Source organism: Sinocyclocheilus rhinocerous, unplaced genomic scaffold (assembly GCF_001515625.1).
Source record: "Sinocyclocheilus rhinocerous isolate Xijiao unplaced genomic scaffold, SAMN03320098_v1.1 scaffold1740, whole genome shotgun sequence".
Taxonomy (NCBI): Eukaryota; Metazoa; Chordata; class Actinopteri; order Cypriniformes; family Cyprinidae; genus Sinocyclocheilus; species Sinocyclocheilus rhinocerous.
The window spans coordinates 696,950-711,847 of NW_015651446.1; the positions used below are offsets into that span (position 1 = coordinate 696,950).

At 37.9% G+C, this 14,898-nt stretch overlaps 1 protein-coding gene across 1 annotated transcript; it reads left to right on the forward strand.

Annotated features, from left to right (window-relative positions):
- Positions 1-335: 335 nt before the first annotated feature.
- LOC107712815 (calponin-3-like) lies at positions 336-14,392 on the forward strand. The gene is made up of 7 exons (XM_016518154.1): positions 336-561; positions 11,114-11,235; positions 11,698-11,764; positions 12,127-12,264; positions 12,477-12,593; positions 13,186-13,332; positions 13,420-14,392. The coding sequence occupies exons 1-7, from the start codon at positions 505-507 to the stop codon at positions 13,756-13,758; spliced, it is 987 nt and encodes a 328-aa protein (XP_016373640.1). The 5' UTR covers positions 336-504; the 3' UTR covers positions 13,759-14,392.
- The last annotated feature ends 506 nt before the right edge of the window (positions 14,393-14,898 follow it).

Sequence of the window (14,898 nt, forward strand, 5' to 3'; positions counted from 1 at the left end):
GTTTTATATATTAATATTTGAATATACCTCATTTTGATCTGTTGATTAATAATGTTTGTAAAAATAAAAAGTTAACAGTGAAATGCTTATCCTGTTATTGCTGCTAGCAAACAAAGAATCGAAAAAGACAAAGAAAGGACTATTACACCATACAGTTGTAGAGATAAACTACAGTTTTCCAGTAATCTGAAACTCGGTCAATAGTTTTGCCAGTGGCACCCAGTAGAGCCAGAGAAACAATGGACGGTTTAATATGCAGAAGCGAGGGTTCTGATTGGCTCTAGCGGCGCGTCAGTCATTTAGCTCCACCCCAAATCCGCGATAGAAGCGAGAAGTTTTTGCGCGAGAGTTTTGTTGTGTAAACTCACATTACGCGCGGATTATTCATGCACACGGAGCTCCGACTCATCTGTACTGTGATTTTACTGCAGCTGTAGGACTTTACTTCACTCATTCCCTGTTGGTCAGCTCATTGAATTTAAGAGAAAATTCAAAACGTGAATCATGACCCAGTTTAACAAGGGACCAGCCTACGGATTATCTGCGGAGGTTAAAAACAAGGTAAACTACATTTCGTAATTTCTGTTTTGAACATTCACATATGTATGTTGTACGTTGTAAGCATGTATGGTTTAGAATATCAGTTTTGATAGGAACAGATACTTGTGAATATTACTGCACTTTTAAAAAGTAGTTTATTCTGCATGATACGTTAGTTTGGTATTAATATGGTTTAGTTTAAATTTATCTTAAATTATTTTTTAACTGTTTTACCTATGTGTTATTATGTAAGACTTAAACATGGCCATGGACGTTTCATTAAAGCTTTAACAGTTACACGAGTCTTAAACTGGAGGTTGAATCCAAGTGAATTTGAATTTAAAAGCACATTAATTATAAAAAATAAGCAAATAATAATAACAATATTTAAGTAAGTGATGATTTAGATTATGTCTTTTGTTTAGTATTGATTTGGTTAAATAGAAAATTACTCCGAGTTAGCATCCCCACTTTTAAAAAAAGTTTATGATATAAAAATCATATTTTGTATGATAGAGTAAAATTTATCCTCAGATTGATATTTGATTGTCCAGAGTTTAGAAGTGACCCGGTCAGAGATGATCTCCATGTTTTTTGATGTTTAACATGACTGTCATATATATACATATATATATATATATATATATATATATTAGTAGAATAAATGTTGTATATGAAAAATACTCATAAGGAGCAGGAGGGTCATTTTGGGGAAACATTATGAAGCATGTCTAGCCTAATCTTTAATATCTTAGTAGTGATAAGTATGTCATGCCTCAAAATGATCAGACAGGATGTTGCATGCAATAAAATAAGTAAAGCCAATGAATCAACTTAAAGAGTGACGACCCCCCCCCAACACACAAACACACACACATTTTCAAATGTCTTAAGCATGACATCATCAGTGCCAAAGAGCTATTTTTGACTTAAGTAATCTTAGTTTTCAGCTCATCAACAGGTAAATTCAACTGTTTTTCATGCCCAAACAATCCTTGTTGGTTTCTGTGTCTTTCATCTAACCCCTTCGGAAGTAAGGATTTCATCTTGGAATTTTAAGCATTCCTAAAATGTGACGACAGTGCCGGAACAGCTGTGATGTGTATAATCCTGTTTCATTCAGAAGAGTTCAACTACTGGCTTTGATCTGTCAAAGGGTGTATTGCAATAATGACCTATTTAGCTCAATTAATGAATGTTGCTTTTTGAGCCAGAAGCTTTACAGGAAATATTTCACCCTGAAATGAAAATTATGTGATTATTTACTCATCCTGATGTTGTTCCAAACCCGTGTGACTTTTTTTAAAATTAACACAAACGGAGAAATACTGGTCACTCATTGCATTTGCAATGAAGCTGGAGCTTTCAAGCTTTAAAAAGGATGCAAAACACCAAAAAAGTTGTCTATATAACTTTTGTGCAGTGTCTTTGAAACCATACCATTTAGAAATTTAAGTCATTATTCTCTAATAATTTTCTTCTCCAGTGAGCTGCCAACTGCTGCATCTAGATCATTAAGTTAGTGATTTGAATCAAGAATCAAATTCGGTTCATCAGACTGGTTTTGTTAAACTGGATGAACTGATTCATCTCATAAGAACGATTCATTCATGAATCACTACGTCGCTCAGAAACCCTGGTGCCACGGAAAACTAGATTGTTTCTCACATAAATGCATTGCATTGCTTCAGAAGACAGAACATAAGCAGTGGTGTAGTAGTGGTGCCTTGAGAAGTGGGTCTTAATTTATGCCCCCATTTTTTTAAGCGGCCCAGCAAAGGATGAACACCCTGTGTTATAAACAGTGACATGTAAGACTAGTTTTGCATATTTAGTTCACCTCAAAATGGGGCAGTAGTGTTTGCACAGTCACTTAACTTCTGCTGCTTGACTTCATGGAGTGAGGATCATTATAAAAATTTATATTAGCCATAGAAGAGGTGCAGAGTTTGCAATAAATAATTAAAAAATAAATAGACTGCAGCAATTAACATGTTGTCAGAACCTCTAGTAAATTACATGCTATTTTCTTTAGTTGTCTGTTCAGAATCGGAGAATCATAATCTCTATTTGAATCAAACAGAAATTGTGATTCTCAATTTATCCTGAATTGTGCAGCTCTACTCCTATGTGTGACTGACTGTTTCTCCCATGACTTACAGTGACAGGCAAATGGTAATTTCATCCATATTAGGGATTTCCTGGCACGTCATAAGTTATTACTTCTATGAGTCAGTTTTGGACTTTCTGTGCCAGAGCGCCCTCAGGCTTCAAGTATAATTGAAACATACACTGCAGGAGAGTGTCTACGCCTCGGTCCTGACCGCATCACTGACTTAACTGGGTGTTTTTAGGGAATATTTGCATTTATTCACATGCAATTGGATTAGCTACTCATGTGCTGGACTGTCATGATTTTGGCTAATGTAGGATACTACTGAATGATGCGCATCAGAGGGGATTTAGAAGTGGGTATACACAATGCTGACTGATAAAGAAGTGCACTACTGGTTGTATGATACTTTCATGATGCTTTCTTGTTTTGTTTTGGAGCTAGGCATTCTCAGTCATGCACTTTCATGGGACTGAAAAGAGTGACCAGGATGTTACTCAAAAATTCACTTTTTTTCCATAGCAGAAAGAAAATCATACATGTTTGGAAAGACGTAAGTAAGTCACGAATAAGTGATGACAGAATTTGGGTTATTTATGATTTTAAAATGAAAAGCATGTGGCTATAAATACAACAGTGATTCTGACTACTTGCTAGTGGAAAGTAGTTCTAGGGACTAGTTCCATTACACCATTTCCCCTCCTAATTTTCCCTGTGATGGCAAAACTAAATTTTCAGTAGCCATTACTCCAGTTTTCAGTGTCACGTGAAGATCCTTACTTAATATTTAACCTTGATACATTTTTCCAGGATTAGCCTATTTAATGAATTTCTTGTCTTGTAGTGTGTGCAAGGGTTTACGTGAAGTACTTGGTTTGTCCAGGGCCGGCGCTAGCTATAGGCAGAGCAGGCGATTGCCTAGGGCCTCGGCTTTGAGGAGGGGCCTCCAAAACCGTAACATCCCCTATACGCCAGTCCATGGACAGCAAAATACTAGCCTCATTGTTCATTGGATGTTGTTGAATTATCACTCACCTGCAATTAAACCAGTTAATGTTGCCGTTTCAAAGCGGGTCCCGCCTTCTGAATGTTTGCCTAGGCTAAATAGGCACGCAAAGAACAGCAAAAGGCTAAATAGGCACGCAAAGAACAGCTCCTAATGCAGGTGTGTGAGTTGTCGTCATCTATTTTGGAGTGATTGCAGTGTATTCTAAATATAAACTTGTTCTGTCGATCAGCGTCGTTTCTGAACAGATCATTCACCAATTTATTACGAGTTTAAAAGAGCGTGAGCGCCGCTGCGCTGACGCGCCTAAACGCGACGCTTTGAATTTGCGCGTACAGTAAATGACATCGCGTCAGGAGCTGACTAGCAAAATAGCTACAAAAGTAAAAACAAAGAACTTTGTATTCAAATTCAAAAAGCAAACACACTAGACCATTTTTTTAATGTTTCAAAAATGTGTGTAACTTCTAAATTGTGCTGATAGTCTAAGGCAGCAATACAATACGTAGGCTAAAATCATATTTATCAATATTAATAATATGACAATATCATAGTTAATATTGGTTAAATGGGAGGGAGAAACCCTGCTAATTTTTTTTAAAATAAAAGCACGGATGTTAATTTACTGAAGTGATATACAAAATATATATAAAAAATATACAAATTTAAAATGAAATGTTGTATAAATAAAAAGGTTAAGAAACACATTTGTTTCAAGTGCTTTTTATTGGGGGTGGGGGGCCTCCAGCATGAATTTTGCCTAGGGCCTCCTAATGTCTAGAACTGGCCCTGGGTTTGTCCTTGTGAAACAATAGCAGCTCGGCCTTATCAGACATGAGGAATGCAGGCAGTGTTATTCTGCAGGGATATATATATATATATATATATATATACCCTGCTAGGGAATTTTTTTAAAAATAAAAGCACTGATGTTAATTTACTGAAGTGATATACAAAATATATAAAAAATATACAAATTTAAAATGAAATGTTGTATAAATAAAAAGGTTAAGAAACACATTTGTTTCAAGTGCTTTTTATTGGGGGGGGGTGGGGGCCAGCATGAATTTTGCCTAGGGCCTCCTAATGTCTAGAACTGGCCCTGGGTTTGTCCTTGTGAAACAATAGCAGCTCGGCCTTATCAGACATGAGGAATGCAGGCAGTGTTATTCTGCAGGGATATATATATATATATATATATATATAAACAGAAAATCTAGTGGCTCATAACTGTTAAACTTTTTTATATTGTGCAGGGATGTTAATGACTGGATAAATAATACAAATGCTATAAGCAAATATTTTTAAGCTATTTATATGAGAAATACCTACTTTTCAATCAGTATTAACTTGCGAGAAGGTTCTTAACTGTGTTTGTTTCTAACCTTTTTTAGGTCATGCGCTTTCCAAGGACTTGTTTGTCTCGTTCCTTGAGTTTCACCAGCACTCTTGCTCGGCCGAAAGCCGAGAGCTGTTTTCTGCCTTTGTTTTCCTGCAGGCTGAACTTTGGAACTGTGGGAAGTCAAAGCTCTCACAGTGAGATTTAGAAACATTAGCTTCCCAGTACATCAGCCTGTAAATGTCAACGAATCACCTTGACAATAGAATTATTCCTTAAAATAAAACTCACAAATGACATAATGGGAAACGATGTTTTCCCAATCAAAATAATGTCCCTCTCTGGTTATGTAACAGCAGACACAAGGGGTCGTTCATTACGGGCTTGTTGCCAAAGCAGCATCCTCTGTTCAAGTCCAGCACAGTGATGATATTGTTCAGGCTGGTTTATTTTTACACATGGAAGAGATGTCAGTTAGCAACCTATTTTTATCGCGACCATTCATGTTCCATTATATTTATCATATCAGTTGTTTTTGCCATGTTGTTTTCCCCAGACAGTGGGTAGATGGACATACATTACTGGATGAGAGCTTTTGGAAGCCATTGGAGATTTGGGAGCTCTGTTTAGTAGTTAAATACATTCTCTTGTATGTTGCTTCCAAAAATTTTCCATTGTCAGAACTTTGAACATGGAGTTACATATGCAGGAATTCCCCCTGAAATGTTTGGATGTGGTTCAACAGACACCTTGATTCTCTCAGGCCTGGGAAAAACTTTTTCACACTGTAATAAATTCATATTATTCTTGGCTCTCACTCTTATCTCATTCTGCATCTATCTTAGCGTGCATGTCTGTCTTGAAGTTTGGAAAAATGCCAGTACTGGGCCCACAGCTCAAGCCCTGGTGTCCTGGAACAGGACGAGGGTCAGAACAAGGAGGTCACGGTGGTTCTTGGGTAAAACCAGACCAGGTTAACCTTAGGGCTTTGATCCGTCACTCTCTAATGCCACATTCCATGTTGATCCTCAGCGTAAAAACACTTTTACTGCCATACTGTGAGTGCTGATGGGCAGGCGGCCCAGTGAGGGGCCATTACATTCCCCCGCAATGTGCTGATCAGCAATATTTTCCAGGTTTGGTTAAGGCTCTGCGAAGTGTGGCCACGGTTGTTAACCCCATGTTGCCATTTTAGGAGGAACAGGAAAGTGTGTTTTCCTGAGGCAATTGTTTGGGATCTATTGTTCAGCAGGATTTTACAACAGTGTAAACATTGACAAGGCTTTTTAAAGACTCTTGTTTAAAAAGATATCAACGTTTATTGAAGGTTTGAAATCCTTTTAGCCAAAAGTTGTCTGTGAACTGAAATTTCTGCACTCCTGTGCATTTAAAAACTTTGTGGTTTCTGAAATTGTGTCATTCTGTCATTCTCATTTTGAGTGGTGATTAAGTCAACAATCATTATAATTATTTCTTATACTTAGAGATGGTGATGTTAGTTTGGTGGAAAAGTTTAGTGACTAATCTGAACACCCTAGCTATTACCTAGCAACCACCAAACAATGCTGAAAATTGTGGTTCCAAAAATAACACATTTTCTTCACAAAATCAAGTTAGGATGGGCTCTTTTGACTTAGCCACCTAGCAACCACTCAGAACACCCTAGCAACTACCTAGCAATATCCTAGCAATCAATCAAAACACCCTGACAATCACCTGGAAATGCCCTAGAATTGTGGTTTCAAATATTACACACATTTTTTTTTTTTTATAAAATGTTAAAAAATATAGTTAGGATGGGCTTGTTTTACTAAATCTAGTAAGTAGACACATAGCAACACCCTAGCAATCACCAAGCAATAGCCTAGAATTGTGGTTCCAAATATTACACACACTTTCTTAATAAAAAGTTAAACAACAAAGTTAGGATGGGCTTGTTTGACTAAAGCTAGTAAGTAACCACCTAGAAATCCCTCTGAACACCCTAGCAATAGCCTAGAATTGTGGTTCCAAATATTACACACATTTTCTTAATAAAATGTCAAACAACAAAGTTAGGATGGGCTTGTTTGACTAAAGCTAGTAAGTAGCCACCTAGCAACCCCTCTGAACACCCTAGCAACGCCCTAGCAATCACTTGGCAATACTCTAGAATTGCGGGTCTGAATATTACATACATTTTCTTAATAGAATGTTAAAAAATGTAGTTAGGATGGGTTTGCTTGACTGAAGCGAGTAAGTAGCCACCTAGCAACCACTCAGAAAACCCTAGCAACATCATAGCAACCAATCAGAACACCCTAAGAATCACCTTGCAATCATCCAGTACAGCCTAGCTATCAGCTAGCAATGTACTAGCATTGTAGTTGAGAATATTACACACACTTTCGAAACAAAATGTAAACATCTAGTTACTACTGTTTTTCAGGAGAATTTTCAATCAGTTTGTGACTTAAACAGTTCCCTTTCAGATGTGAAAAACAAGTTGATTTTGCAGGTATAGTAGAGCAAATCTTTCTTCATTGTCTGCTGGGTATTTCCAGAGCGCATGGTTAAATATTGCCTAATACTAGCTGGACTAGTTGCTCGCATGTGATTAAATAGGCACACTTGATTTCAGCACAGCACCCAATATTAGTCAGAGAAGAAGGTCAAGTAAGAACATTCGTTTGTTTAACAACACTGTAAAAAATGACCGTGAATTTAACGGTAAAAGACTGTAAAAATGCTACAGTAAAATCCTGTTAAATGGTTAACGGTAAATTCCCCTACTATATACGGTGAAAAACTGTATTGGACATTACATGTATTGGACATTAATTTTACGGTAGTATACCATTTTTGGAAGTTTTTATCAGTTAATGAAATTACGGTATTTAACTGTAAATTTAAGTTAAAACCGTAAAACCTAAAACGTTGCTACCGTATTTTTTACGGTAAAATTCCGGCAACCACAGCTGCCGGTTTTCTACCATAAATTTTACGGATTTTTTTTACAGTGAAGTTTATTTTTGCTAAGTTAGCTTTTATGATGCCACAGTAAGTTCTGTGCACACTTCTGAATCACTCATTCTTTTACTAATAGAAGTTTTGCTTTGTTTTTAAACAGATATGATTTTGTAGGATTGTAGATGTTGCTAAACTGTTTTTTAGCCTAAACCCAAGATGAGAAGGTCATCCCTCCCCTCCTCCATTGTCACCACTGTTTTATCGATCTCTGAGGGATTGTTTGTCGAATTGATCATGTCGTGTTGCGAGTCCTTTCACTCCCTGACCTTTTTTTAGTCCAATGTTTGCTCGGTTTTTGTGCTGTCATCAGTAAGCTCTCAGAATTATGAGTGGGGGAGGAGAGCTAGAGGTCGGTCTCCAGCGGGATCAGCCCACAACCTTCCAGTATGTTCTTCTTCTGCAAATGCCTCTAACATCTCCATCAAGTCACATTTTTCTCTCTTTTTTTTTCTACCACTGGCTGGTTTCCCAGTGGACTGGAAGGAAAGACAAGACAGACACATGGTTCTCCAATCTTTGCTCAGTTTCTCCGTGGAGTTCCTCTGTTCTTTTGTCAGTCTTGATTTTTTTCCGATTCATGTCTAATATAAATCACCCCAGTCAATGGCTCATTATATCAGAGATATAACATTCTTTGTCTCCCACTACATCTGAAAACATCCAGTGCTCTTTTGAACTATTTGGAACATGCCAAAAGTTCTGCAATTCTTCAAAGATGAGAGACTGTGTACGGTTTAGCTTTTTGTCTGTCATTATAGGAGAAAAGTCATCTCGGCTGACCTCAGATTGCACAAGGGAACTGCCACACACCCCACACGCCATTTTTTTCCCTAGTGGTCTCACATTCTGACTGCTGGGCTGCAGTGTGGGAGGATGTCTGATTGATCTTCAGCTTGCTGAGAGACCTTCTATGGAAGTTTATCTTCAATTCCCTTAGGAGAAATAAAAATAGGCACAAATGAGACAATTGTTGGCATAAAGTACATGGATATCGTAGCTCAGATAATATGTTGGTAATAGATTTGCCAATATACCAAAGTGATTTTAGTATGATCTCAGTACAGTTTGAGACATCTTTCATATATACTTTGATTTTAAATTAGTATATTCATATATCATAGTGTTTAAATGGTACTTCAAAGAATACCATAGTATTTTCATACCCTAAGGGGCTAGTTTTACCTAATTTGAAAGTTAAAAATGACTTTCTGATATTAATATTATTTAGTTGAATAATAATTGGGTTCAGTAAGTTTTTTTTTTTTTGAAAGAAATTAATACTTTGATTTAGCAAGGATGCATTAAATTGACCAAAACTGACAGAAAAGACATTTTTAACGTTGAAATAAAAAAATATATTTCAAAGAAATGCTGTTCTTTTGAACTTTCTGTAGATCAATCAACACTGATGCTAACAATAAATGTTTCTTGAGCAGCAAATCAGCATTTATAATGATTTCTGAAGGATTGTGTGACACTGAAGACTGGAGTACTACTGACTGCTGAAAATTCAGCTTTGCCAATGCCATCATAGGAATAAATTATATTTTAAATATTATTAACCCAGAAAACAGCTATTTTAAATTCTACTAATATTTCACAGTATTGCTGTTTTACTGATTGCTCAAATAATGCAGCCTTGGTGTGCATAAGTAACTCCTTAAAAAAAAACAATCGTACCAACCCCAACCTTTTGAACGGTAGTGTAAAGGAAGCACATATAAATATTACCTGACAAAACATTTTTACAGAGTCCAAAACATGGAATTATCATGGTACATGACCAAAAAACAGCGAATGCTAATGTTTCCCTCCACTCCTAAGAAGGACAAGCAGATATTGCAATTAACAGACTGAAACATAAGCTAAACACTAAGAGGACACTAAGTAGATGTCTGTGTGAAAACTCGTTAGGACTGTGTTTGTAAATAAGGTTTGAGATAGCAGACAGAAGGCCATGAGGAAAGCTCTTATCATGTTTTGGCAGGGAAAGAGACATCTACAGAAGCGTCTGTCCTGAACGCCTCCTGTTGAGAATATCTTCTCCCCCCTGTTTCCCTGTACGTTCCTTTGTCCCTCTCTCTCGTGATCTGTCTTGATAGCCACATTTAGCTTTGTCTTTGTACAGTCTGACCCTGAATGCTGAACTTGAAATGGAGCCTCTGTGATTGAAGCCATTTCCTGGAACTTGTATTATTAGCTGCTTTAAATAGGTTTGAACTTGCTGTGTTGAAATTGAATTATTGAATATCCTTTTATTTACGTAAAAAAATATGTAAACTATTTTTTAAGGGTTTCACTTGATGCTGAAGTAATAGTTAGCACTCATGAAGAAGAAAACAGACTTTGAGAGCCTGTATTAATGAGAAATGCTTGCTAAGGCATATTTGACTTTTACTACTCATACTTGATGCCTCAAATCAGTGTACTATTACTTTTATAAGATTTACTTCATCGCCTACTGGCCAATAAACAGACTAAACATCCATTGAAGGAGCAAATGAAGCCATCTCACATTTTGTTCAGGCATTTTGTAAAGATCTGCTGTTAGTCATAGCTATCTGTTCTGAGCACATTATTCAATGTCAGCTGCTCAGCGGTGCTATTTACAGTCAGAAAAGTCCTGAGAAAGAGCGAAACAGCCAGAATTGATTCACACTGTAACTCTTTGTGGGAATTTAATGCTCTGTTGTTGGCACAGTCGCATGTCGGTGTTGCATCACAGGCTTTGAATGCCATTCTATTCACAAAGGAGAAATCCAAACAAAGCCAGAAAAAGAGTTTTTATAGGCAATCCGATTTAATTAGGCTGCATTTGATGATTTTACATTAGCTCTGATGCAACTTTTAAAAGTCAAACAGGCCTTTTAAATGTTTCAAACTGTTGTTTTGGTGTGTTTTGAAGTCAAACACGTTCTGTGTGAGGATCAGCAAAGTGTATATTGACATTACAATATTTGAGATAAGCATGTATGCTGACACATTACAGTAGAATCTAAAGGAAGACTGTCCAGGACACATTACTATGAACCTGCAGAGCCGGTTTGACTCATAAATGACTGATGCGTGTTGGCTGACTCACTCATTGGGTTATTTCTTCTCACAGATCGCACAGAAATATGACCAACAGAAGGAGGACGAGCTTCGTTTCTGGATCGAGGAGGTGACTGGCATGCCGATCGGAGACAGCTTTCAGAAAGGGCTCAAGGATGGCGTCATACTGTGCGAGTAAGTTGGTAAACATAAACATACAACTTGGCCATGTGGGCAGCCTGAGCTAGTTTGCTGGCCTTAGATTATCTCCCAGGCTGGTCTGTTGGTCGGTTTTAGAGTGGGTTTGGGCACATTTCAGCTGGTCAGACTGGGAGACCACTTGTCTGAACAGCTAAACACCAGCTGTGCCAGGCTAGGAGACTATTCATGGCACTATTAAAACATTGCTTGTTTAAGAATCCTGGCTGGATATAATGACACTCAACCAATGGCATACATTTAGACCGGGACTATCTGTATAGGTGACCAGTGGCAGTAAACCTCAATGAAAACAATCATTATTTTTGCAATTCCATTTGGTGATGCTAGTAAAACCGAAATTACATACTTCACCTTTACTGTGTCCATAGAACATGCTTATATTTGTGATGCTTACAAAACAGAATTGAAATCACTCCCTGTTTTTATTCTTTTCAGATTGATAAACAAGCTTCAGCCTGGATCAATAAAAAAAATAAACCATTCACAGTTAAACTGGCATAAGGTAAATATCTCAGAGGCTCCTAAGGGCATTGTTTTCATCCAGATCAGCTCCTTTGAGAAGTAATAAGGGGATTCCTTCCAAAGTGACTTATAATACAGCGTACCAATCACATTGGCAAATACTAGGACAGGCAGCTGAGAAAGATGCATGACGCAGAAGCTGCTAACAACTGCAGATGCACCTTTAGCATTAAAAGCTCTGAAGTATCAGAACTCTTTATATGCTGTAAGAATAAATGGACACATTCATGCACTCTTTGAATCATCCACCAACAACTAACTCTTTTATCTGAAAATGAGGTAACCAATGATGTTACGGAGAAACACAGTAACACACCCTTACTGTTGCCATTGTTTCCTCAGCTAGAGAACCTCGGGAATTTCATCAAAGCCATTCTAGCCTACGGGCTGAAGCCCAATGACATCTTTGAAGCCAATGATCTTTTCGAAAACGGGAACATGACGCAAGTCCAGACCACACTTCTTGCTTTGGCCGGTATGGTACGTCTGCGAGTCCTTCAATTCTGCTAAAGTCTTATGTTGAATATTCTGTAAAGGCCTAATTCAAAGAAATAAAAATAAAAAATAAGATTTCCTTGAGTAAAATGATGACATTTGGTTGATAGGTTTAATTTAAAAAAACAAAACAATCGAACATATTATTGACAGCTTAAAATGTGCAACTATAAAATGCTTCTTTCTTTTTTCAACAGGCAAAGACAAAAGGCATGGAAACGAACTTTGACATTGGTGTGAAATATGCAGACAAGCAGCAGAGACATTTTGATGAAGAGAAGATGAAGGCTGGCCAGTGTGTCATTGGACTTCAGGTTGTAGACTCTTTTCCTGGAACTTCATGAATGTTTCTACATGAATATTTTTATTTTTTGGCCTTTTTCATGCTTTAAGCAGACAGGACAGAGACAATGACAGAAAAACGTGGGGTAGAGAGTTGGGAATGAGATTGGCAAAGGAGCGTGAGTCAGAACTCGAACTCAGGTCACCAGACATGCAGTTGCACTATATGCCAGTGCGCTAACCACAAGGCTATCAGCACCGACATGAATATTGTTTTTAAAGGAAGCCTGACCATTGTGTTACCTAATTTGTTTTGTGATGGGGCAAAAAGGGAAGACACGTTACAAATGAGTCAGCTTACGCTTTTATCCAAAGCAACTGTAATAACCTCAGGTTAGGCAGCTACTCAAGGCCACAATGGTGATCAAGGATCATTCACTGTTAGGTTTGAACCTACAACCATTGAGCAAGTCTAAATTTAAAACCAAACAGCTACTCAACCAATATCAGTGCAGACATGCTTCTGGGAATGGTTTCTAAAGATAAAGATTGAGTGGAGGACCAGATTGATTGGAGAAAAGGGTTTTTGACCCACTTTTGAAGTGTTTCTAATTTTCGTTTCAGATGGGAACCAACAAATGTGCAAGCCAGGCTGGGATGACTGCCTACGGGACCAGAAGACACCTTTACGACCCCAAGACGCAGACAGAGAAACCCTATGACCAGACCACCATCAGCCTGCAAATGGGCACCAACAAAGGAGCCAGCCAGGTACACCCAAACACAGACTATATCAACAATATATCACACAAAAATGATCAAACATGACATATTTACCATGTGTTTGTCTCTCTCCAGGCTGGCATGTCTGCCCCAGGCACCAGGAGGGACATCTATGACCAGAAGGCAGCTCTGCAACCAATGGACAACTCCACCATTTCATTGCAAATGGGAACCAATAAGGTGGCCTCTCAGAAGGGCATGAGTGTGTACGGCTTGGGACGGCAAGTTTACGACCCCAAGTATTGCGCCACCCCCATGGAGCCAATAATCCATGCCAACGGCAGCCAAGGCACGGGGACGAATGGCTCAGAAATCAGTGATAGTGACTATCAGGCAGAATATCAAAAGGAAGAGTACCAGGGCGAATACCACGATGAGTACAAAGAGCACTACAATGACCAGGGCATCGACTAATAGAGAACGCTGCTGCGCTGTTAGTCAAAGCAGTATTAACACAATGTATATCAACAGAGCAAGTCTTTGCAATGCCTTTTGCTTCTCACAGTTACCCCTTCCCTCCCAGCGCATGTGTTTGGGTAAACATTTGTGAGTGGTGATATGTCAATTCTGCCATCTTAACAATGGTGAAATTTATCTTTTATCATTTTTTTAATAAAGTGTTTTTTATAAAGTATGGAGAACTGTAAAGAGAATTTTCTAGTTTTGCAGTACGATTGTTCGTTTTACACCCTACGCCTCGTCTTTTGAGTTCATTTTGGCCTTGCATCTTGTGAGCGAATTGTTATCGCTACTTTTAAAGCTTGTTCGCCATTGAAATCCCGCTCTGCACCAACTGCTCTGCAGTTTGAAGACATTCCTTCCTAAGTCATTCCTTTTGAAGTCATTCCATTTAGAATTCCAAATGGCTGGAAATGTTACAAGCTACAAATGTTAGCGTTTTAAAGATTAGCTGACTGAATGACCAAAAACATTCCGGTATTGCTTAGTTTTTTTGTGCCATAATATCGGAAAATCTTTCCCATTGTATTTATTGCCCTGCTTTTCATTATAAATCCTATGTCATATGGTTCTTTTATGAATAAATTCTATGTTATAAATAAAGTATTGAATGTCTTCAACATGTCTATTATTTTGACCATTATTGACTTTACATTTAAATATAGATGCTCGGTTATCTATAAATTCGAACTGATTTCAGTTTTATTAGGATTAAATAACACATTTTCTCCTTTTTCCCTTAGTCAGACTGGTTATTTGCTGTTGTCCTGCTGAGGTGTGGTTTCTGCAGCGGCCCTGATTTTGTTATTTGGTTTTTTGCTCTTGTATCTTTTATGAGGGTGAATTGAAGTGGCACAGGGCCTCAGATGTGCGCTGACTCTGCCCAAGTATCACAGCGCAGCCATAAATCTTGCGTTTTTGAGGTTAATCTCAGAAGCGTTTGGAAGCTGCTCCTTGTGTCGATAGCCCAGAGTTTCTGGAAACAGTTATATAACCACAAAAATCTGTGAAAAAGAATCTAAAGTAGAGCAAGTCAGTGTTCATGCACCAATGCATGGAACTACTGCATTTTGTGCATATGTATATGCTTGGGTT

What these genes read in the sequence shown, in the direction of transcription:
- LOC107712815 (XM_016518154.1), top strand. Translation starts at nt 505, where the DNA reads ATGACCCAGTTTAACAAGGGACCAGCCTACGGATTATCTGCGGAGGTT. An exon ending in CTGCGGAGGTTAAAAACAAG is followed by an intron (nt 562 to 11,113) that starts GTAAACTACATT and finishes TTCTTCTCACAG; the next exon opens with ATCGCACAGAAATATGACCA. An exon ending in TTCTTGCTTTGGCCGGTATG is followed by an intron (nt 12,265 to 12,476) that starts GTACGTCTGCGA and finishes TTTTTTCAACAG; the next exon opens with GCAAAGACAAAAGGCATGGA.